Below are 24,416 nucleotides of genomic sequence, written 5' to 3' on the forward strand. Positions count from 1 at the left end.
AGGCAACATACTACGTGACCGTGACGTCACGACCACGTGCTCTTGTTTGGTAAACATAGCCACGTGCTTTTTTGACAGCTGTCTTCTTGACGAACCCTAACCTCACTTTGAAGGACAATAGAGCGTCGCTAACCTCACTGCTGCCATCTTTACGGCGGTAAACCTCAAGGCTGCCACCTTATGCATGTTATAGCGCGGAATTTAAAATCCAACAGCAGAACATTGTTAACCTCACTCTTGCCATCTTTACGGCGGTAAACCTCAAGGCTGCCACCTTATGCATGTTGTAGCGCGGAATTTAAAATCCAACAACAGAACATTGTTAACCTCACTCTTGCCATTTTTACGGCGGTAAACCTCAAGGCTACCACCTTATGCATGTTGTAGCGCGGAATTTAAAATCCAACAACAGAACATTGCTAAACTCTCTGCTATCATCTTGAAAAGTTCAGTGTTCCAAACACTAGTTCGAAAAACGTAACTCATCGCACCTCGGGGATTTTCCATTCCTTGTTCTGAACATGAAACCATTTACAAATAAAGATTAATTTTCTACACTTAACAAAGTACAAGCGTTCTTGCTGATAGCGATCGACGAGGTTGTTGCTCCTTTAGCCCTTTAGCCCATTAGCCCTTTAGCCCATTAGCCCTTTAGCCCTTTAGCCCATTAGCCCTTCAGCCAATTAGCCCTTCAAGGAATGTGCGGTAAGGAGGAGGAAGAGTCCTTTCATCCTTTTTGCCCTTCTGATAAGATGTAACCCCTGGGTTCCATACCCTATCACGATTTTTTTCAGCCATGTTTATGCGATAACTTGTTCGACTGATTTTTACACACAAGACGAATGATGGAAGGTAAATAATTTGAAGTTATACTTTGGCTATATCGTTTACCGAGCGAGTTAGCTGCGCAGTATGGGTACAGTGTGTTTTTGATTTTTACACTATGCAAATCATTGAAGTTGTAGTTTTGCAATATTGCTTACTGAGCGAGTTAGCTACGCGATATGTGCACAGTGTGTTTCCATAGTTTTTGATTTTACACTAAGCAAATCATCAAAATTGTACTTTTGCTCTGAACACATCAAACAATGTTCTGATCATATGTTGAGGTTAACAACATCGATTACAGTGTTCGATTCTAGTCTTGTTATGTTTCATTCTGATCTTCTTAGAACAAGGGTACCCCCTAACATGTTCTAAACACATGTTGTATTGAGTACAGTGTTCGATTCTAGTCTTGATCACTTATTTCGTGTTCTGAACACATCGATCAATGTTCTGATCACATGTTGTATCGAGTACAGTGTTCGATTCTAGTCATGATCACTTATTTTGTGTTCTGAACACATCAATCAATGTTCTGATCACATGTTGAAGTTAACAACATCGATTACAGTGTTCTATTCTAGTCTTGTTATGTTTCAATCTGATCTTCTTAGAACAAGCGTATCCCCTGACATATTCTAAACACATGATGTATTGAGTACATTGTTTGATTCTAGTCTTGATCACTTATTTTGTTTTCTGAACGCATCAATCAATGTTCTGATCACATGTCGTATCGAGTACAGCGTTTGATTCTACTCTTCTTATGTTTCGAAAGTCTAAACATGCACAATAATGTTATCGCTGCACACGCTTGCCTTCGCGATGCAGGTTTAAACTTGTTCGATATAAAGCTATGCCTTGACATAAGAGGCGGAGGAGGAGGTAGAGAAGGAGGAGGAGGAGGGGGAGGAGGAGGAGGAGGAGAATGATAAGGCCTTAACAGCCTATGCATAGTCGCCATTGTTTTTAAAGATGATAGCTGTCAAAAGAATTTTTCAAATTATCCACCACCACATTTCAGCTAAAGAGGGCGGCAGGGTGCTCTGTTGATTAAGCACATCGAATTTCAAATTGCCCTCCACCACATGCATAACAGCAGCTGTTATCTTGCGCAGTAGCCTCTAAGCTAGCTTTCTTCATAAGAGTAGCCGCCATCTTGTGCGAGCACCCCTAGGCCGTCTCATAAGGAGCTATGTATAGTCACCATTTTGTGTCTGCCATCTTGCGTAAGCATCCCTAGGACGTCTCAAGGCATCTTGTTTCTCATAAAAGCAGCCACCATCTTGTAGAAATAGATAGCTGCGAATGCCAAAGGGCTTAAGTAGGAATCGAACCGTTGATCTCATCATTAGACTATGTTTTTTCTTGTTCCTGATACTACGAACCTACGTATTAGGCGGAAAAATTTTGTCCGTTTTGCTCTACGATGCATCGTTTTCGAGATATTTAACATTTTGCATTTAAGCCTCCAAATTTAATGAATCGAACCTGCACGGTACGTTATACTCTCTACCATAGCTAGACCTGATCATGTTACGAAGACTCGCTTCAATACAAGCTAAAACAGAGCAAATGCCAAAGGGCCTAAGTAGGAACCGAACCGTTGATCCCATCATTAGACCATGATTTTCTTGTTCCTCATACTGCGAACTTCGGTATTAGGCAGAAAAATTTTGTCCGTTTTGCTCTACGGTGCACCGTTTTCGATATATTTAACATTTTGCATTTAAGCCCTAAATTTAATGAATCGAACTATCACGACACGTTAGCCTCTAAGCGAGCATTCTTCATAAGAGTAGCAACCATCTTGCGCAAGCACCCTTAAAGCGTCTCATAAGGAGTTATGTATAGCCGCCATCTTGTGTCCGCCATCTTGCGCAAGCATCCTTAGGGCGTCTCAAGCCATCTTGTGCAAGGACCCTTAAGCCGTCCCATAAGAGCAGCCGCTATCTTGCGCAAGCATCCTTAGGGTATCTCATAAGGAGCCATGTATAACTGCCGTCTTGCGCAAGCATCCCAAGGGCGTCTCATAAGAACCTGTGTATAGCAGCCATCTTGCGTAAGCACCCTTAAGGAGTCATGTATAGCCGCCATCTTATGCAATTAGCGTCGAGAGAGGGCTGCTGTAGAATTTTTCTTTTTAAATTATCCGCCACCACTTTTCAAAGGTATCTAGCTAAAGATGGCAGCACTGCGGATGACAGGTGACGAATTTACATCTACTACGATAAAGAGGGCAGCACGGTGCTCTCTGTATTAAAGATGGCGGATGACAGTTGTCAAAAAAGCACATGACTATGTTTACCAAACAAGAGCACGTGGAATTTGCCGCCATCACATTTCAAACTAAAGAGGGCAGCACTATGCTCTGTTGATTAAAGATGGCGGATGGTAGCTGTCGAAAAAGCACGTGAGTTTGTTTCCAAACAAGAGCACGTGGAATTTTTCAATTTGCCGCCACCACATTTCAAAGGTATCTAGCTAAAGATGGCAGCACGGTGCTCTCTTGATTAAAGATGGCGGATGATAGCTAACAGAACTTTTCAAATTGCCCGCTACTACGTGCTTAAGGTAGTAGCCATAAAGAGGGCAGCACGGTGTTCTGTGGATTAAAGATGGCGGATGACAGGTGATGAAATTGCCCGCATGATAGTAGCACAGTGCTCTGTTGATTAAAGATGGCGGATGCCAGCTGCACGTGGCTTTGTTTCCAAACAAGAGCACGTGGAATTTACCACCACCACATTTCAAACTAAAGAGGGCAGCACTGTGCTCAAAGATGGCAGATGACAGCTGTCAAAAAAGCACGTGAGTTTGTTTTCAAACAAGGGCACGTGGAATTTTTCAATTTGCCGCCACCACATAGAGGGCAGCACTGTTCTCTCTGGATTAAATATGGCTGCTTGTCGAAAAGCATTTTTCAAATTATCCGCCACCACATTTCAAAGGTAAGTAGCTAAAGAGGGCAGCACTGTGCTCTATAGATTAAAGATGGCGGATGACAGCTATCAAAAAAGCACGTAGCTGTCAAAAAGCACGTGGATTTGTTTATCTCGAGCTAGTGAGGTTAAGTTGGTAGCACTAAGGTTTAGGTCCGTCAAGATGGCAGCACTGCCGATGACAGGTGACGAAAGAGGGCAGCACGGTGCTCAAAGATGGCGGATGACAGCTGTCAAAAAAGCACGTGGCTGTCAAAAAGCACGTGGCTTTGTTTATCTCGCGCTAGTTAGGTTAAGTTGGTACTACTGAGGTTTAGGCCCGTCAAGATGGCAGTACTGAGGTTAGCGATGCGTTGTTGTCTGTCAAAAAGCACGTGGCTTTGTTTACAAATCTGTCAAAAAGCACGTGGCTGTCAGAAAACACGTGGCTTTGTTTACCTCATGCTAGTTAGGTTAAGTTGGCACTACTGAGGTTTAGGCCCGTCAAGATGGTAGTACTGAGGTTTGCGATGCGTTGTTGTCGATGACAGCTGTCAAAAAGCACGTGGCTTTGTTTACAAATCTGTCAAAAAGCACGTGGCTGTCAAAAAGCACGTGGCTTTGTTTACCTCGCGTTAGTTAGGTTAAGTTGGCACTACTGAGGTTTAGGCCCGTCAAGATGGCAGTACTGAGGTTAGCGATGCGTTGTTGTCTGTCAAAAAGCACGTGGCTGTCATAAAACACGTGGCTTTGTTTACCTCATGCTAGTGAGGTTAAGTTGGCACTAGTGAGGTTTAGGCCCGTCAAGATGGCAGCAGTGAGGTTAGCGTTGCGTTGTTGTCGATGACAGCTGTCAAAAAGCACGTGGCTTTGTTTACTAATTCAAATCTCCCGCCAAAATTCAAATTTCCCGCCAAAATTCAAATTTCCCGCGGGCGGCGGCGGAGGAGGCGGCGGAGGAGGAGGCGTGCGGCGGCGGCGGCCGCCGAATCCCTGCATTATACTACTAAAATTCATTAAATCTCAGCCATAGACGCCCAAGAGAGTTTCGGTTTACTCGGTCTGCCACCTAGTGGGGGCCTAGAGTAAAACGGAACGTCGAAATTGATGAGCAGACAGCCAGATGGCGTCAAATTGAAATGTCTGCACACGGTAGCTGAGGCCATACGATTATTATTATTTTTCTTTAGCACTATTCTATCCTTGTTGTTGACCCTAACCACGATGTCACTCAATGATTCATAAAACTTGTCAACTTCATCCTCATCTGCATCCTCACATAGTGAATACACTGAGTCAATTCTCGTCCTAATTCCTCCAACTGACAAATCTACCCACATCATTCGCTCATTTACGTGCTTAACAGAAACTATATTGCGTGCAATGGTATTCCTGATAAACAGCCTTACCCCATACTCTGCCCTTCCCTTTCTAACACCCGTCAAGTACACTTTATAATATCCCATCTTTCATCGTTATCTCTCCTTAGCCGAATATCACTTACTCCTAGCACATCCAGATGCATCCTCTTTGCTGACTCAGCCAGTTCTACGTTCTTCCATAAGTCCCATTAATATTGATAACTCCCCATCGAATTCCATTTCGTTCGCCAAGTTGTCCAAGGAGTCCCCCGCCTGTCAAATGGGAGTGGGAAATTGATGAGCAGACAGCCAGATGGCGTCAAATTGAAATGTCTGCACACGGTAGCTGAGGCCATACGATTATTATTATTTTTCTTTAGCACTATTCTATCCTTGTTGTTGACCCTAACCACGATGTCACTCAATGATTCATAAAACTTGTCAACTTCATCCAAGTGAGGATCTCTCCTCTAATGTGTTATGGACCACCGGTGGATTGTATAGTCCTAGCCGCCTGAGCACAAGGAGGGCCATGACTCAGAATATGTCCGAAATGCCCACTCCCATTCCATAGCAACTGGCATCCCGACTCTCAGGACCACATACTAGGCCACTCAGCCGTTGCCCATGGTTCACGAACTAGGGCGTGACTACAGATAGATAGAAAATAAAGTGTACTGCAATTCGCGTGATATTTTTGTTCCCATTTTTATCTTCACATCTCCTGAAATATTAATTTATTTTGTATAAGAAATATAGCTGCAACGAGACTCGAATTCACATCTTCGAGATTCGCAGATAAGTACGGTGACCACTAGGCCACCGCTTCGCTTGACTATGCTGTAACTCTTCAAGTACATATGCGTTGCATTGGAATCGGGGATTCATCAGTTTTTCGGAAATTATTAGGTTGCGGGCCTGACATGTTGAAATAAAATGTGTTCGCCTTTAGTGTTCTATCATCTCCACTTTGACCGAAAGAGATATTAGACCTTTTTTTTTTTTTTCGAAAACTAAAGCTATTAATCTAGACCCTTATACGCGCGTTTCTGTTGAGTGTCCCCCACAGGTACATTGAAGATCGTTGAAATCGGTTGGACGCAGGGTCTGGCCTCTCCTTGTAAGCCGGGCTGGGTGGCTCAGATGGTTGAGACGCTTGAAAGTGTTCAAATATGTCAGCCTCGTGTCGGTATATTTACTCGCACATAAAAGAACTCCTGTGGGACTAAATTCTAGCATCACGGCGTCTCCGAAAACCGTCAAAAGTACGTAAAACCATTATTATTATTATTATTATTATTATTATTATTATTATTATTATTATTATTATTATTATTGAGGCTATGATCGCTTCCTTCCCAGTCGTAGCCCTTTCTCCCGCTGTGGGTGGGGTCGGTTGAGTAACACCCACGGTATCCCCCTGCCTGTTGTAAGAGGCGCCTAAAAGGGGCCCCAGAGGCTCTCAACTTAGGAGTGTGGATTGGCGAGCATGGGTCCCTTAGCTGAGTCCTGGTATTGCGTCCACTTACTTTTGCCAGGATCCTCACTTCCATCTATCTTATCCGACCTCCCTTGACCAACTCTTGTTCATTTCCGAAACCGACGATATTAGATCGCGAGGCCTAGGGAATGTTTCCTTTTCACGCCCTTCGAGGATCTTGTCTTTCTTTGGCCGGTACCATCATTTTTCGAAGTGTCGGTTCACTTCATTTTTATCTGAATAGTCTTAATAGAGTATGGTTGCCCAGTTCTACTACAGTGCATCTTAAAATAGTAATCCCCACCACCATGTGACGATACTGGTGTGACCAAAAAGAAAACTGTACGTAATGTTTTAAATTGCTTATGTTCTTGTTGTTTTTGTTTGTTTACAGGAGAACACCTTACGCCAGCTGAGATCAGGTTGGAGGAGGAAGATAAAGCGGTTGGCACCGTAAAAGTGGAATTTCCTCTGAGAGATGCCCTTTTCTACTCCGTATCGCTTTACGTTAATGAAAGAGCAGCTACTCCACAAACGTGCAGTTCCTTCAATGAAGATGATATTATGTTGAATTGTGAACTGCTTTTTCATTCTGAGCAGCGCATATCAAATTCTACATGTGAGAATGTCAAAAAGAATGAAAATTGTGATCCGACTTGTAATTTGGTACGTATTTCGTTTTCTACTCTTTCTGGTTATATTCACGGACTAACAAAGTATAAATCTAACATTCAATCAGACAGTCAGTGGCATTTATTACATAACTATAATTCGGTATTTTAAGTAATTATTCAGTGCATACATACATACATCATCATTATAGACTGTTATGCCTTTCAGCGTTCAGTCTCCAAGCCTCTGTGAATTTACTAAACCTCACCACAATCTTCTATTTGCAACTAGTGGTGTGGCCTCATTTATTTCTATACCTCTTATCTTTAGATCGTTAGAAACAGAGTCTAACCATCGTCGTCTTGGTCTCCCTCTACTCCTTTTACCCTCCATAACAGAGTCCATTATTCTCCTAGGTAACCTATCCTCCTCCATTCGCCTCACATGACCCCACCACCGAAGCCGGTTTATGGGTACAGCTTTATCCATCAAATTCATTCCTAAATTAGCCTTTATCTCCTCATTCCAAGTACCCTCTTGCCATTGTTCCCACCTGTTTGTATCAGCGATCATTCTCGCTACTTTCATGTCTGTTACTTCTAACTTATGAATAAGATATCCTGAGTCCACCCAGCTTTCGCTCCCGTAAAGTAAAGTTGGTCTGAAAACAGACCGATGTAAAGATAGTTTCGTCTGGGAGCTGACTTCCTTCTTACAGAATACCGGTACTGCTGATCGTAACTGTGAGCTCACTGCATTAGCTTTTCTCTCTTCTATTTCATCGTTTTGCCTCATGACTGAGGCGTCGTGACTATCATAATATTCAGCCCTCTAGCCGATGAACCATACTCCGCCATTCTTCCCTATCTAAAGCTTTCAATGTGGTTACTCTGAGAGAACACTGTAGGGGGCCGTTCACCATGTCAATCCATCGCGTTGGTATTCGTCCTCGTTGTCTGGTTCCCTGGACTTTGCCCTCAACAATCAGCTTTTGTAGACTACCTACATACCTGCCAACCCTTCCGATTTACCCGGAAACTTTCCGTTTTTTAACTCGTCTTCCGATTTTCCGATTTATTTTTAATTCTTCCTATTTTTTACCAATATAACCTCCAGTACAGTCAATACTCGTACCCTAGGATAAAGGATAAATTCTTATGTGCTTGTGTAATTTACCCAACTTCATTTTCAAGCGTTTTTATTCGATGCTTTATTTCGCGAGTGTATCGTCCGTCGCCTTCGTGTTCGTGTGTCGTGTTTCCTGCTCGCTACAGCAGCATGTGTGCTTTACGGCTGGGGATTCGGGATGGCAATCGTCCTACAAGCAAGAGATGCTAGCGAGCGCTATCGACTCAGTTAATCGGGACGAAAGAATGAGTTTCATATTGTGTGGTTCGCGCATTATTAACATCGTTTCTGTGCGTAATTTCGTTGGAATTGTATGCCGTGTGTTTTTTCTAGCGATTCCGTGCTTTTTTCCCGTGTCAAAGTCGTATGTTAATAATGTATGAGACATAGCGATCTGTTTTGTATGTGGTAATTTAGCGTGTTTCAGTGCATTTTTTAAAATTCTTACTTCATTATTTTAATGAGTTGAATGTATTTCAGGGAGTTGTGTCGGTGACAGTTTATGGTATTTTCTCTTCACGTTATCGCCAAAAAAACATAACAAACGTTACCTCCAAGAGTTCAGGGATTCCTATAAAATTAAATTTCCGTTATTTTACAGTCTAATAAAGGAAACTATTATGCGAATCGCCTCGGGAGATAAATTTTATTTCAAGTTTTGGAAATTTTGAGATATAGAGAATAACTTACCGTTTTGAGCATGTATAGCACATAATTGAATCATGTATGTACGGGCTTTTACTGAATGTATTATGTTTACCGGTACTTAAAAATATACAAAGCAACTCTATTTTACGCCATCACTTTAATTATAACACATATTATAGTAACTTTTTAGAAGACAGGACACAGTACATAAAGTAGGTACCGTAGTGAAACAAGAAACATAGTTCCAGTAACACATTTGGAAAAAAAATCCGTTAGTCTCATCTGTTTGTTGCGGTTAACCTTTCCTCCCTTCATGTTGAAACTTCTTGTTAATACACGCAGCCGAGTTTCGTAAATGGAGCTTGTCATCCGCGACTTCTGGGCTTGCTTTCGTACGTGACCGGTAATTAATTGACACCCGAGACATGGCGAGGATTTGCCGATCACTAGAAGTTCGCGTTTTTGGTTGCCGTCATATTAGCTTCCAGCTTCACTAGAACCCTTTCTTTACTTGTTAACTGTTCCTCACAAACCGCGAATGCCGTATTGTACAGTTAATGTTGCACACAGTTCGAGTTACAGAGTTTGAGATAATGAAAATTCTAGTTATGGAAGTTAGAGATATCGAGATTCGACTGTATTATTATTCGTGAGAGTGATTAGGTATATTTTCTTGTAACCATTTAAATGTGTTTTTAGTTTAAGATTTTAAATTTAATGGTCAATTCACATTGTAACTGTAGATATGTATGCTTTCTATTCTGTCCTTTTTTCACTTAGACCGTGATGCAATATGGGTGATGAAATCCAAGAATTAAAAATCTTCCTATTTTTGATTTCTAAAAGTTGGCAGCTATGCTACCATCTCGGCGCATTATATGTCCAAAGTAGCGTACAATCCGTTGAGAGACCTTACACGATAGACGAACTTTTATCTGAAGTTGGTTCAGGATTGATGTGTTCGTGCGATGAGCTGTCCAAGGAATCCTTAACATTTTCCTCCAGCACCATATTTCAAAGCTTTCTATCCGTTCACGATCACGTTTGAGGATGGTCCACGTCTCTGCGCCATACAAGAAGACTGAGAAGACTAGAGATTCAACGAGCTTCTTTTTTGTCTTAACGGTGATGTTGTTATCTTTCCAGATCTTCCGCAGACGGATCATTGCTACCTTTGCTATTTCAATTTCTGCGCTTTATTTCATCTTTGGAACCACCAGAATTGGATAGTAAGGAGCCTAGGTATACATACTGATGTACAACTTCACACCCTCCAATCTGTTTGATATGCGGACTGTTGTTGTTCTTACGATCAACAATCATGACTTTGGTTTTCTGTCGATTTAGGTGTAATCCAATTTCTAGGCTTGGTTCCTCTACTCTCTTGATCAGCTCTGCCAACTCCTCTTCAGATGATGCTATCAAGGTGGTGTCATCAGCAAATCTCAAATTGTTGATCTTGCATCCCCCAATGGAAAACCCTTTGTCCCAGCCATCTAATGCAATTCTCATTGCATATTCACCATAGATATTGAAAAGTAACGGTGACAGGATACATCCCTGGCGAACTCCAGCCTTTGTACGAAACTGCTGAGACTGTTTGTTTTGAATCTTCACAGTGGCTGTATTTTCCTTATACAAGGACTTGAGAAGACCAATCAAATGGAGTGGCAAACCCATGTCATCCAAAATTTTCCAAAGATGGTTCCATTTGACAGTATTGAAGGCCTTTTGGTAGTCAATAAAGCACAGATATACCGGAACATTGAATTCTCTAGCCTTTTCTATGATTTGTCTTAGGCTTAAGATCTGTTCTCGAGTACCTTTTCCTTTCATAAATCCAGTCTGGACTTCAGGAATTTGATACTCTAGAAATGCCCGGAGTCTCTTGTGCAGGATATGAAGCATAAGTTTACTGGCATGTGAAATCAAAGCAATTAAGCGATAATTTTCACACTTTTTCCTCGATCCTTTCTTGTGGATTGGGACAAAGATTGACTGTACCCATTCCTCGGGCCATCTTCTAGAATTCCATATTGCTTGGCAGATTTTCAACAGCATTTCAATTCCAGCACCATCTGTAGCTTTCAAGACTTCTGCACTTATTCCATCAGGTCCACACGCTTTTCCAGTTCTCAGCATTTTCAAATCCATTTCTACTTCATCTCGGAGGATGTCAGGTTCAGGATCTGACTGCTTGTCTATCATCACTTGGTCTTGTGCATTACATTGTTCACTGTACAGATCCTGGCAGTACAATCTCCATGTTTCCAGAACATTCTCTATATCCACAACATCATCCCCCTTTGAGTTCAGTATATTCCAGGAATATGGCTTGAATTCTCGAGTGATTATTCTAATTTTGTCAAAAAGATCCTTGCTGTGGTTTTGATTTGCATGGTCTTCAATCTCAAAACAAATGTTATTAAGGAAATTATTCTTCTCTCTTCTGCAAGAAGACTGAATCCTTCTATCAAGATCAGACATTTGCTCTCTTTTTTTCTTTAGTGTTAATGCCAGATTTTTTAAGGCACCTGCTTTCTTCTACAAGCTGAAGGCTCAAGTCAGAGATCCACTGTTGCCTTCTAGTATTTGGTACTCGAGATTCATTCAAAGAGGACTCTATCCAGTTTTTTGTCACATTCCACAGCCCTTCTGCAGTTGTTATTGGATCCTGTAATATGGAGGCTCGTCGCGCCAATGATTCCTTGAAAGACGGCATATTAACTACTTGTGGTATCCTGTGTGATCTTTTAACTGGTGTTTGAAGTTTTATTCTTATTTCTGTTCTAAGAAGCTGATGATCACTGCCACATACTGCACCTGGACAAGTTTTGGTGTCCGTTACAGAGGACCTCCATCTTGAACTGATCAAGATGTAGTCAATCTGATTTTTATATTGACCATCAGGCGATGTCCATGTGTACATGTGCTGTATGTGATGCTTGAAGACTGTATTAGTTATAGTGAACCTGTTTTGAATTGCAAACTCAAGAAGCCTGTTCCCCCGTTCATTTCTTTCTCCAATTCCGTATCTTCCTATCGATGTTCTGACGTGCTCATCATGTTGTGTTGAACCAATTTTGGCATTGAAGTCTCCCATAACAATAGTTATTTCTCTGCTTGGAAAAGCTGAAACAGTAGCATCAAGATCTTGATAGAAGCGGTCGATTATTTCATCAGATGCATCCGCTGTTGGGGCATAAACCTGAATGATGTTGATTGAAAGTGGCTTGCATTTGAGACTTAGTGTCATAATGCGATCATTAACAGGTTTATTTCCTTTCACTAGGCCATTCAGTTTGTCACTGATCACAATTGCGACCCCGTTACTGCTTTTTTCTTCATTTCCAGAAAAGTAGACCCAATGATTACCACTCCTAAAATGGCCATTGTTTTTCCAGTGAGTTTCGCTTAGCCCAGCCACTCCTATATTATACCTTTCCAGCTCTTGTATTATCAGGAGACGTTTTCCTGAAGCTAAAAGTCCTCTCACATTCCAAGTACCCACATTCTGCTTTGTTCTTCCAGTCGCAAATTTCGCATATGCAGCCTGGTTGCCTACATGCACATGCCCAGTAGCACATTTCACACTTTGCAGCCTGGAACCGCAAAAGCGCCGGTTGTCAGCCGGGTCGCATGACGAATTAGATCCATTTAAAGCAGCTATCATTATAGTGTTCATGGGAATAATAGTGTAGTGAGGTCCCTCTCTCTTCCACACCGCAGTACCACAACCGAAAAACCAGTCATTCTGGGGACGCTTGAGGCTCCCCGCTCTTGACCCATCTCGAGCATGAATTGCTCTGTGCATCAAGTCAATACTGATGGCGCTGCTGCCCGACATCAGGTTTTCAGTGGATTCCAGTGGCATTTCCTCCACTGAGGGACCACCGCCCTTCCTCAAGGAGCTCATCCGCCCGAAGCCGTTGGCTCCCTGAGGGTGTCAGGTTATTTCTCGCCGCCTAACACTCGGCGTAGCTTTACTACACCTTGATTCAATCTCACTTACTATATTACCATTCTGGGAGAACACACAACCTAAATACTTGAAATTATCTACCTGTTCTAGCTTTGCATCACCAATCTGACATTCAATTTTGTTGAATTTCTTACCTACTGACATCAATTTAGTCTTCGAAAGGCTAATTTTCATGCCATATTCATTGCACCTATTTTCAAGTTGCAAGATATTAGACTGCAGGCTTTCGGCCATTAAGACCAAGTCGTCAGCATAGGCCAGACTGCTTACTAAATTTCCACCTAACTGAACCCCTCCCTGCCATTTTATACCTTTCAGCAGATGATCCATGTAAAATTCGAACAGCAAAGGTGAAAGATTACAGCCTTGTCTGAACCAAGAACTCATTCTACCATCAATTCTCACTGAAGCCCAATTGTCAACATAAATGCCTTTGATTGATTTTAATAATCTACCTTTAATTCCATACTCCTCCAGTACGGCGAACATCTTTTCCCTCGGTACCCTGTCATATACTTTCTCTAGATCTACGAAACATAAACACAACTGCCTATTCCTCTCGTAGCATTTTCCAATTACCAGGCGCATGCTGAAAATGTGATCCTGACAAGCCCCTCTGTGGTCTGAAGCCGCACTGGTTTTCATCCAGCTTCCTCTCAATGACTGATCGCACCCTCCCTTCCAAGATGCCAGTGAATACTTTGCCTGATATACTAATCAATGAGATACCTCGATAGTTGTTGCAATCCTTCCTGTTCCTTGCTTATAGATAGGTACAATTACTGCTTTTGTCCAATCTGAAGGTACCTTAGCAACACTCCACGCTAATTTTACTACTCTATGAAGCCATTTCATCCCTGCCTTCCCACTATACATCGCCATTTCAGGTCTAATTTCATCTATTCCTGCTGCCTTATGACAATGGAGTTTATTTACTATCCTTTCCACTTCCTCAAGCGTAATTTCACCAACAACATTTTCCTCCTCCCCATGAACTTGGCTGTTCACAACATCACCAGGAAGATTTCCTTTTATGTTGAGAAGATGTTCAAAATATTCCCTCCACCTCTCCAGTGATTCCCTGGGATCTATTATGAGTTCACCTGAATTACTCAAAACACTGTTCATTTCCTTTTTCCCTCCCTTCCTAAGATTCTTTATTACTGTCCTAGCCTTTCCAGGTTATTACCAAAATCTTCCCACGGCTTCTTTTTGGATTCAATAACTATTTGTTTCGCTCTGTTTCTTTTATCTACGTACAAATCCCTGTCTGCCTCGGCCCTTGTTTGGAGCCATTTCTGATAAGCCTTCTTTTTACGTTTACTAGCTGCTCTCACTTCATCATTCCTTCTTGCTTTGTTGCTAGTTGTTTTACGTCGCACCGACACAGATAGGTCTTACGGCGACGATGGGACAGGAAAGGGCTAGGAGTGGGAAGGAAGCGGCCGTGGCCTTAATTAAGGTACAACCCCAGCATTTGCCTGGTGTGAAAATGGGAAACCAAGGAAAACCATTTTCAGGGCTGCCGACAGTGGGGTTCGAACCTACTATCTCCCGAATACTGGATGCTGGCCGCACTTAAGCGACTGCAGCTATCGAGCTCGGTCTTCATCATTCCATCAAGACGTTCGCCTTTTTCCCATCTTTACAAACAGTTGTTCCTAGGCATTCCCTTTCTGTTTCTACTACAGCATCCCTGTGTGCCACCCATTCTCTTTCTATATCCTCAGATTATTTCGATCAATATTGTAAACATTATTCAGTGATAATCCAACTTGTCCGGTTCCTCATTTGAATGTAGCATCTTTAGAGGGTCTCATTCTTCATCTTTCCCTGTTCACATGGGGTCGACGTTTCTGGCAAGTCGTTTCCATTTCCCTCTGTCCCAAATGACAATTTCTGTTGACTGCTTCTCCCTGAGATCTTCTCACACGCAACCTATCCATCTTCTTCTGGGTGTACCTCACTCCCTCCTACCTTCCACCTCCATGTCAAGCATTCTCCTTCATGCACAGTTCCCATCCCTGCGCTTAATGTGGCCATATCTAAGCAATCGCCTTTCATGTACATTTCTAGATAGTTCAGTCACTTTAAAGCTGTGTCGTATAAAAGTATTCTTGATGTCGTCTTTCCTCGTAATCCCTACACATCCATCTCAGCAGCTTCAGTCCAGTTACTTCCAGCCGCTTCTAGTGTGACTGCACTGTTGACCAAGTTCCTGCACCATAATATCACAGCAGAATTCATCCCGGGCCCCTATTTAAATTTCGGCTCCTCCCTTTTCCTCTCACCGTAGTCCATTTTATCAGCAACTTGTTGAAACATAGAACAGCTCAGATCATTATCCATGGTACCCGTTCTTATACCTTCCAGATGACCGCTGGCCTTCCTCAAGGATCTCCCCTCTTGCCTATCCTTTATATTCTTTTTTACATACGATATTTCCCATCCAGATCCTCCCCTCCGTCTTTATCAATACGGTGATGATCTAGCAGTTCTAGTCCTTATCCCCTCTACTCCTACCTTAACCAATTACTCAAAAACTATCTCCCTAGAAACATGTCTCAACTCATGCCATATTTCTGTCAACCCTTCCAAAACACAATTTGTAGTATTCCGCCCAAAATCCCGCCTCTGCCTTCCTAGAAACAATGTAGAAATCCTGACTAACCAAAACCAACCTTCTAAAATACCTCGGTATTATATTCCAGAATATCCTTCAATGGAAACACCACCTCACCGACATTTACAAACCTGCCTTTCACTGCTTCCGAGCCCTCCGTCTGCTTACGGGTAAGATGTGGGGGCTCAAAACTTCCCAAATCCTCCACGTTTATAAGTCCTTCGTCCGTCCTGTCATTACTTACGCTTCCTTGACATGGCTGACTGCGACCGACAAACAGCACACAGAACTTCTTAAACTTGACAGCCATGCTTTGCGCATCGCTTTCCACCTACCTTACGATATCCCGTCTGCTGATTTCCAATCCCTTTACTCCTTCCCCACTATTCTTACTCACATTCATGACGTCGATTTTAAGTGCCTTCAAACTGGCCTTCAAAATAATAACCCCATCATTTCTGAAGCCATTAAACATTCCCTCCTCGCCTCTGCCCTCCTAAATAACAACCGATCTCCATCCACCTCACACCTTTTCCCCCCTTTATCATCGAAGCTACACCACTTCCATCAGCACTGTCACCTCTCGCCTCATATATTTTCTCTTAATAACCACTTGATAACTGTAGAGTGCTTCTGACAGCAGTGATGCCGCCTCTCTCTCATCGTTCAGGGCACCAAAAGTGCCATCTACACACATATCTACTGTATATTTATAAAATACGAGTTTTGTCTGTACATTGCTTAGAATTTAAAAATGTTGGTGTTTCTGTATCAGCCGTGTCCACAGTAACACGGAAATGCACTTCTTAATTTTCCCTAATGTCTGTCTGTCTTGTCTGTCTGTCTGTCTGTCTGTCTGTCTGTCTGTCTGTCTGTCTGTCTGTCTGTCTGTCTGTCTGTCTGTATGTCTGTCTGTCTGTCTGTCCACGCATCACGAGAAAACAGCTGAAGATAATTTAATGAAAATCGGTATGCAAAGTCGGGGAATAAGTCGCAATAATCTAGGCCATAAATAATTGTATTCACGCTGAGTGAAATGGTAGTTTAGGGGAAAGCCTAAAATTTAATTCTTAAATATTTATGTTATTAGTGGTTGTATCTTAAACAAAATCGGTAGGCAAAGCCGGGGAATAAGTCGCTACAATCTAGGCTATAAATAATTGTATTCAAGCTGAGAAAAATGGTAGTTTAGGGAAGGCCTAAAATTTCATTCTCTTCCGTGGTTTCCCCATTTTCACACCAGGCAAATGCTGGGGTTGTACCTTAATTAAGGCCACGGCCGCTTCCTTCCAACTCCTAGACCTTTCCTATCCCATCGTCGCCATAAGACCTATCTGTGCCAGTGCGACGTAAAGCCACTAGCAAAACAAATTAATTCTCAATTATTTATGTTATTAGTGGTCCTGTCTTAATGAAAATCGATATGCGAAGTCGGGGAATAAGTCGCTACAATCTAGGGCATAAATAATTTTATTCACGCTGAGTGAAATGGTAGTTCAAGGGAAGGCATACAATTTAATTCTCAAATATTTATCCTATTCATGGTCGTATCCATAAATACTACATAACTAAAGTTATATAGTATTAAATTTCCTATCATTTATGTCTTATACATTGTTACCATACCGGCTATGATCTCAGAGATATTAATTAATTTGGATTTTCGTTACTAAGTCCATATCAGCGCCGAGTCAGGAGAAAATAAGTAAACAAAATTTAATGAAAATCAGTATGTAAATTCGGAGAATAAGGAACTACATTCTAAGCTATAAATAAACTTATAAGATGTCCTAATATTGCAAGAGTCGAAAGAAAACTAAATGTGAAGGGCTACAATATAGAATGCTAATAAAATTGATCAACAACAAGGTTTGTTGTGATGCGGTTTTTGTCTTCTGTTGCCACTCATCTCCGACGGATAGATAGGGTTACTGCTGCGTACCGAGTTTTTTAAATATTTGCTTTACGTTGCTCCGACACAGATAGGTCTTATGGCGACGATGTGATAGGAAAGGGCTAGGAGTATGAAGGAAGGGGCCTTGGCCATAATTAAGGTACAGCCGCAGCATTTGCTTGGTGTGAAAATGGGAAACCACGGAATACCATCTTCAGAGCTCCCGACAGTGGGGTTCGAATCCACTATCTTCTGGATGCAAGCTCACAGTTGCGCGCCCCTAACCACACGGTCAACTCGCCCGGTCGTACCGAGCGTAACAGTCTGCCTGAATATTAGCGGGAAGTAGCTGGGAAGTTAGATAACTTTCTTCTTTAGCATACCATTCCTCTGGTTCATAAATGTTCTGATATTACTAGTACGTTATACATTGGTTATCATAGCATTCGAGCTATTCAATCCCTACTCTAAGGCACTGATTGTAATGAACAGTGTGCATATTTAATGGAATAATGACAGAAGAGTGTTCACGGCTGTCTGTGGCCTGGTCATTCCAGGTCTGGAACTTTGGACGGTTAGATCAGTCCGTTAAAAGTGAGAAAAAGTGAAGTTTTTCATTTGATCGAGTATTTTATATTATAACATTGCTTTTAATCGCTACATTCCTTCTGACGTTTTTTTAATGACCTATGTTGACTTCAGTAAGGAAAACCACTACGTCAGTCTTTCTGAGAATCCCATAGCGTAGCACGGGTACATCAGCTAGATTTTTAATAATCTTCTATTTCAATCAATCGATCAATCAATACTGATCTGCATTTAGGGTAGTCGCTTAGGTGGCAGATTTCCTATCTGTTGTTTTCCTAGCCTTCTCCTAAATAATTTCAAAGAAATTGGAAATCTTTTGAACGTCTCCCTTGGTAAGTTATTCCAATCCCTAACTCCCCTTCCTATAAAATAATATTTGCCCCAGTTTGTCCTCTTGAATTCCAACTTTATCTTCATATTGTGATCTTTCCTAATTTTATAAACTTTTATAAACGAATCAGGATCCTGATTTTTCACCATACAGGTTTGAATTTGAGGCTGATGATGCCCTTAATATGGGCGAAACATGTCCCTTAACATTTTATAATAATCTTTAATTTCTAAAAGATCTCTTTGTATTGAATAGGTGGATAGATAAATAAACACTTGTAACATACTTTGTATTTACATACCACTTAGTCGAGCAGCTCTTCTTCTTTCTCTCAATTCTTCCCAACCCAAACTGTGCAACATTTTTGTAACCCTACTCTTTTGACGAAAATCACCCAGAACAAATCGAGCTGCTTTTCTTTGGATTTTTTCCAATTCTTGAATCAGGTAATCCTGGTGAGGGTCCCATACACTGGAACCACTCTAGTTGGGGTCTTACCAGAGACTTATATGCCCTCTCCCTTACATCCTTACTACAGCCCCTAAACACCCTCATAACCATGTGCAGAGATCTGTACCCTTTATTTACAATCCCATTTATGTGATTACCCCAATGAAGGTCTTTCCTTATATTAACACCTAGATACTTACAATGATCCCCAACAGGAACTTTCACCCCATCAACGCAGTAATTAAAACTGAGAGGACTTTTTCTATTTGTGAAACTCACAACCTGACTTTTAACCCAGTTTATCAACATACCATTGCCTGCTGTCCATCTTATAACATTATCAGGATCATTTTGCAATTGCTCACAATCTTGTAACTTATTTATTACTCTATACAGAATAACATCATCTGCAAAAAGCGTTATCTCTGATTCCACTTCTTTACTCATACCATTTATACATATAAGAAAACGTAAAGGCCCAATAATACTGCCTTGAGGAATTCCCCTCTTAATTATTAAAGGGTCAGACAAAGCTTCACCTACTCTAATTCTCTGAGTTCTATTTTCTAGAAACAGAGCCTCCCATTCAGTCACTCTTTTGTCGAGTCCAATTGCACTCATTTTTGCCAGTAGTCTCCCATGATTCACCCTATCAAATGCATTAGACAGGTCAATCGCGATACAGTCCATTTGACCTCCTGAATCCATGATATCTGCTATATCTTGCTGGAATCCTACAAGTTGAGCTTCAGTGGAATAACCTTTCCTAAAACCGAACTGCCTTCTATCGAACCAGTTATTAATTTCACAAACATGTCTAATATAATCAGAAAGAATGCCTTCCCAAAGCTTACATACAATGCATGTCAAACTTATTGGCCTGTAATTTTCAGCTTTATGTCTATCACCCTTTCCACTGGTTATCATAGCATTCCAGCTCATACTCCGTTTCACCTATTATTCCTGTACATCTCACACATTTATTTAATGTATAAATATTATGTTTATACTTATTCTGGTTTTGTTTATAACGTTTATTATTGTTCATTGTCTAAGTCTTTTATGTTTCTTTTTTGCGTAAGTGCATAGTGCTTCGGCATGAAGAATACCATTTGTTTATGCTCATTCTCAGTGCTTTTGTGCAAACTGCAGTGCAAAAACGATCTAGAGAGACTGTTATGTATTAATTCTAATTAATATTGTACACATCTACTATCTGTTCATGTACTAATATGCTTCCCGTATTTGATTGAATGTGATTTACTTAAGTGCCAAGAATTTTCGACAACAGACTGCAATTTATTAGTACCTATCATTCTCTGTAAAGTGCAGTGTAAATATCCTCAAGAGTTACTGGTATTTTATTACTTTTGACTACTTTGTGAATATCTACTTTCTGTACACGTACAATATAACCTATGTATTTGAATGACTCCAAATAAACGGGGTGTAGTGGGATGTCGTGTCGGTTTCCCCAGGGTTTCCTTGTGTGTCCTCAGTGACCTCTGAGTCCGACTTGTTGGCTGAATGGTCAGCGCCTTCGGTTCAGAGGGTCCCGGGTTTGATTCCCGGCCGGGTCGGGGATTTTAAAATTAATTGGTTAATTCCATTGGCTTGGGGGCTGGGTATGCGTGGCATATTCAACATTAGAAATCATCCTAAGTAGGGCCCTCATCTTCACAGACATGCAGGTCGACTAATAGGCCGTCTACTAGAAAAAGACCTGCACCAGGCCTCTTCGGAGACCATATGCCATTATTAGTGACCTCTGAGCCATAACCACCAAACTTACATAATGCATGTACAACACATACTTACTACATATTAATCTTCCCTACTGCAACTTTCCTAACCTCATGGCGTAAGAGCTACTAGTCTAGCTGTGGGCGTACCCACCTCAGACGAAGGTGGCAATGAAATAACTTCATGATTTATTTTTGCAGGCCTCACCGCACATTTATAGGTTGTTCCGCTTTGTTTCACAGAGAACACGAGACAAAAATTTCCAGTTAGACCAGGGCCTCTAAGGATGCATGCGCCTGGTGCATGCACTGTGCACGGTGCAAAAGACGACTTCGCTTGGTTTCCCAGAGTGCAGACCCCCACTCCTCGATTTGGAGCAATAGCGCTGTCTCTCTCTTTCCCCACGCCTGTCTCACTCGCTCCCCTTGTCTCCTTCTTCCTCACTTGTTCCGTAGCGCTCCAAATCCGAGACGAGTTGAGCCGAGCTTAGCAGAGTACCCCCAGAGACGAAGCATTGGTCCGAGCTGAGCCGAGTGGAACCGATGCACAGTGCACGGAGCTCTTGCGCCTCGATTTGCACGCTTGAGATTTTGGGCGTTCGAGAGGCCCTGAGTTAGACCAAGTAGCCTGAATTTGGCATAGGATCGAATATTCGTTTCTGTTATCTCTGGCATCTCCTAGAAAACCTTCTGAATTAAAATTTGATGAGGTTGCTTAACATCTGACAGACCACTTATGTCCCAAACGTAATGTCATGGACGACCGTCATCGCTTCTTCAATTGCACACAGTCTCAGACTCAATCGTTAAACTTGAGGAAATGTATAGCTACATGCGATTTCAACTGCGAATGCAAAACCCCAGTTGCCGACTTGGTTTTGGTTTCTCAGTTTAGAGTGAGTTTCTCTCATCGGTTGGCCGGCTTATCTGCTGCCCATTGACTCATCACTGCCCGTTCCGCTCACTTTATCCGTGCGTAACATGAGATAACAATTAAAATTAAGAAATTAGTAATTAAGAAAATAAGCTTGTATCTTATGACAGGAGATGGAAATGTTCTTCTGCATCCACACATTTCTGGCATCGCCCTAGGAAACTCCGTTTTAACATTTTTGTAGCCCACCATGCTGAGCTCTTCGAAACATCTTGTCCAAGTCGTCTTAGGGATTTTGTAGGCGTATGTTCTAATCTTTCTGCGATTTCATTTACTTTTTCGTCGTTTCTTAACACTTTGCTTCTCATCGAGTAAAGAACCAGTTTCTCTCAGTTTGTTTATGAGTTTTTGTACGGTCTCTCTATGTGGACGACATACACCTGGAAATTGTGTTACAAATCGCCTAACGACCTACCTGAAAGACTGTGTTTTCACATAATCATCGTACATAAATACCCTTTCCTCTACCACTTTCATATGTGGAGGCATTATGAGAGGTACACCCCGAAGTAACGCTTCACAACTCGAGAACAGTTGGAGCGACAGCTCAACTCTTAATACACGTTCTAAGCACGGACGTGAACTGCGAAGTGCGGGCATTCCCGTGGTGTCGCTGCGCTGTGTAACGGGAAGCGATTCGTCAACCAACGGGAGGCAGATAAGCTGGGCGTGCCTGCCCGCCAACCGATAAGAGAAACTCACTGTACTAGAGGCATAAAAGATCCATCAATACCTGAACAACTACTAATCGAAACTGACTTAACAGTATCCAACATTACATACAAAGCCCTCGCTATGAAAGCATAAAAAATTGACAGTAAAACGTCCACTACCCCAGATACTGTCAACAAGGTAATTCGAAGACAACCAAAACCTCCACGATTCAGCTCAGGCCGGGATAATTCAAACCAATCTTCGTTTTTAAAGGTCATTTAGGTTAAGATAACCCTTGCTTGCCTTGTGGTCGTGATTCCCACATTGCAGCTAACTGTCGCGTCGATCATCAGACACTTCAGTGTAAACCTTGTGACAGGATAGGACACGTTCAGAAAGTTTGTACCCTACTGTGGTTATTTAAAAACAGTATTTATTTAATGCTCGACAGGTTGACCAACAGTCCGATACAAGTTCTATTCAGACGAATGAATCCATTTCCAACACTGATTGAACAGACTTAACAAGATTGTCGATATTTTCGAAAAAGACACAGCCCTTCGACATCAGATTGATGAATATGTACACGTTCTACTAGAAGGTAAATCTCGATGTTTCGATGTAAACTCAGCTGCAGGACATACCGCACTTCCTAAAAGTGGTTTTGATAATCTTGGACTTAAAGCTAAAACATTACCTACTACTCTTTGTGTCAGATCTTACACGATTTCTATTTAGGCAGTGCCATCGGATTATTATTATTATTATATAAATGGTGCTATAATAATATCATGATGCTGATCAGCGAAAAATGGACTGGGTGTAATTGAGATGGCGGCAGAGCCCTGCCAGAGTAAAATATCACGAACCGCCACTGCTTGAAAGGCAAAGTACAATGACTCACATAACTATTCGGACACGTTAATTATAGCCTTTGCTACACACTGGCCCTCTGGCTCATAGAAAATATTGTACACGCAAACTAGTTTCTGACAGAACCCAGTTTGACAGATTCAACACGGCATTGAAATGTGTACTTTCAGAAAACCAGAAAGAACCACTGACCTTGGAACCTTGGAACCTCAGAACGCACTTAACATGCTCCAACAAAATATTCAGACACAAGTCAGTTGTCGTGCAGAGGTCGTATGTAGGAAAGCCAAGGACAGTGTGAACGTAAACATTCAGTGAGTTAGAGTACCGTGTACAATGTAAGTGAAAATGGCTGCAGAGGAAGAGAGAGTACAATCGAACAGCAGCAGCTAGTAATTTTTCACCATGTTAAAGGTAAAAGTTGTCGTAAAATTGCTGAAATGTTAAAAATGAACAAAAGTACAGTCTCGGATATTATCACAAGATTCCGGGAGGAAAATACTATTGAACATCTACGGCATACGGGACGTCCAAGAACTTTTTCTGTGAGGGAAGAGTGTTATATCAACAGAAAAACGAAAAAGGAACCCAAGTTAAGTCCTCCAAAACTCACTATGGAGATTGCCGCAGACACCGGAAAGGAAGTGCATTCCCAAACAATACGGAGAGTGCTCAGAAGAGGTAACTTTCACAGTCGTATTGCAAAAAGGGAGCCTTTCATAAATCAAGTACCTAATTCGAAGAAAGAGAATGCTGTTTACCAAAGAGCATTGTAGAGAAGACAATGAGTGGTGGAATGATGTTATATTTGCTGATGAAAGTAAATTTAATATATTTCAGTCTGATGGGAGAATATAACAGTTTGGCGTTGTCCTAATACAGAGCTTCAAGAGAAAAATCTGAAAGCAACTGTGAAGCATGGTGGTGGACATGTAATGGTGTGGGGGTGCATGTCGGCGAATGGAGTTGGTGAACTGGATTTTATTGAGGGTAAAATGGACCACTTTCAATACCTTAGAATACTGAGGGACAATATGAAAAAGAGTGCTGAAAAGATGGGGACTGGTCAACATTTTAAGTTTTATCAAGATAACGACCCAAAGAGTCCTGGAATGTAAGGATGTGGTTATTGTTTAATTGCCCAAAGGTGCTTCATCCTCCCCCTTAATCACCAGACTGGAATGTGATTGAGAATCTTTGGAAAAAACTTGATAAATAAGGAAAACTGCAATCACATCTAGCGAACAACTGAAAAACCGACTTCAAGAAGAGTTGCAGAATATATCTCCCGATTACAGCCGGAAATTAGTGGATTGCATGCCAAGTCAACTCAGGGAAGTAATTAAAATGAGACGAAATCCCACCAGATA

At 41.7% G+C, this 24,416-nt stretch overlaps 1 protein-coding gene across 1 annotated transcript in view; it reads left to right on the plus strand.

The window, feature by feature from the left end:
• The window catches only part of LOC137502143 (uncharacterized), a 143,169-nt gene that overhangs the window by 93,349 nt on the left and 25,404 nt on the right, over positions 1 to 24,416 (plus strand). Inside the window, exon 4 of the mRNA XM_068229119.1 lies at positions 6,982 to 7,253. Coding sequence (XP_068085220.1) covers positions 6,982 to 7,253 — 272 coding nt within the window. The remainder of the gene's footprint in view (positions 1 to 6,981; positions 7,254 to 24,416) is intronic.

The sequence above is a fragment of the Anabrus simplex genome, chromosome 9, assembly GCF_040414725.1.
Source record: "Anabrus simplex isolate iqAnaSimp1 chromosome 9, ASM4041472v1, whole genome shotgun sequence".
Classification (NCBI taxonomy): domain Eukaryota; kingdom Metazoa; phylum Arthropoda; class Insecta; order Orthoptera; family Tettigoniidae; genus Anabrus; species Anabrus simplex.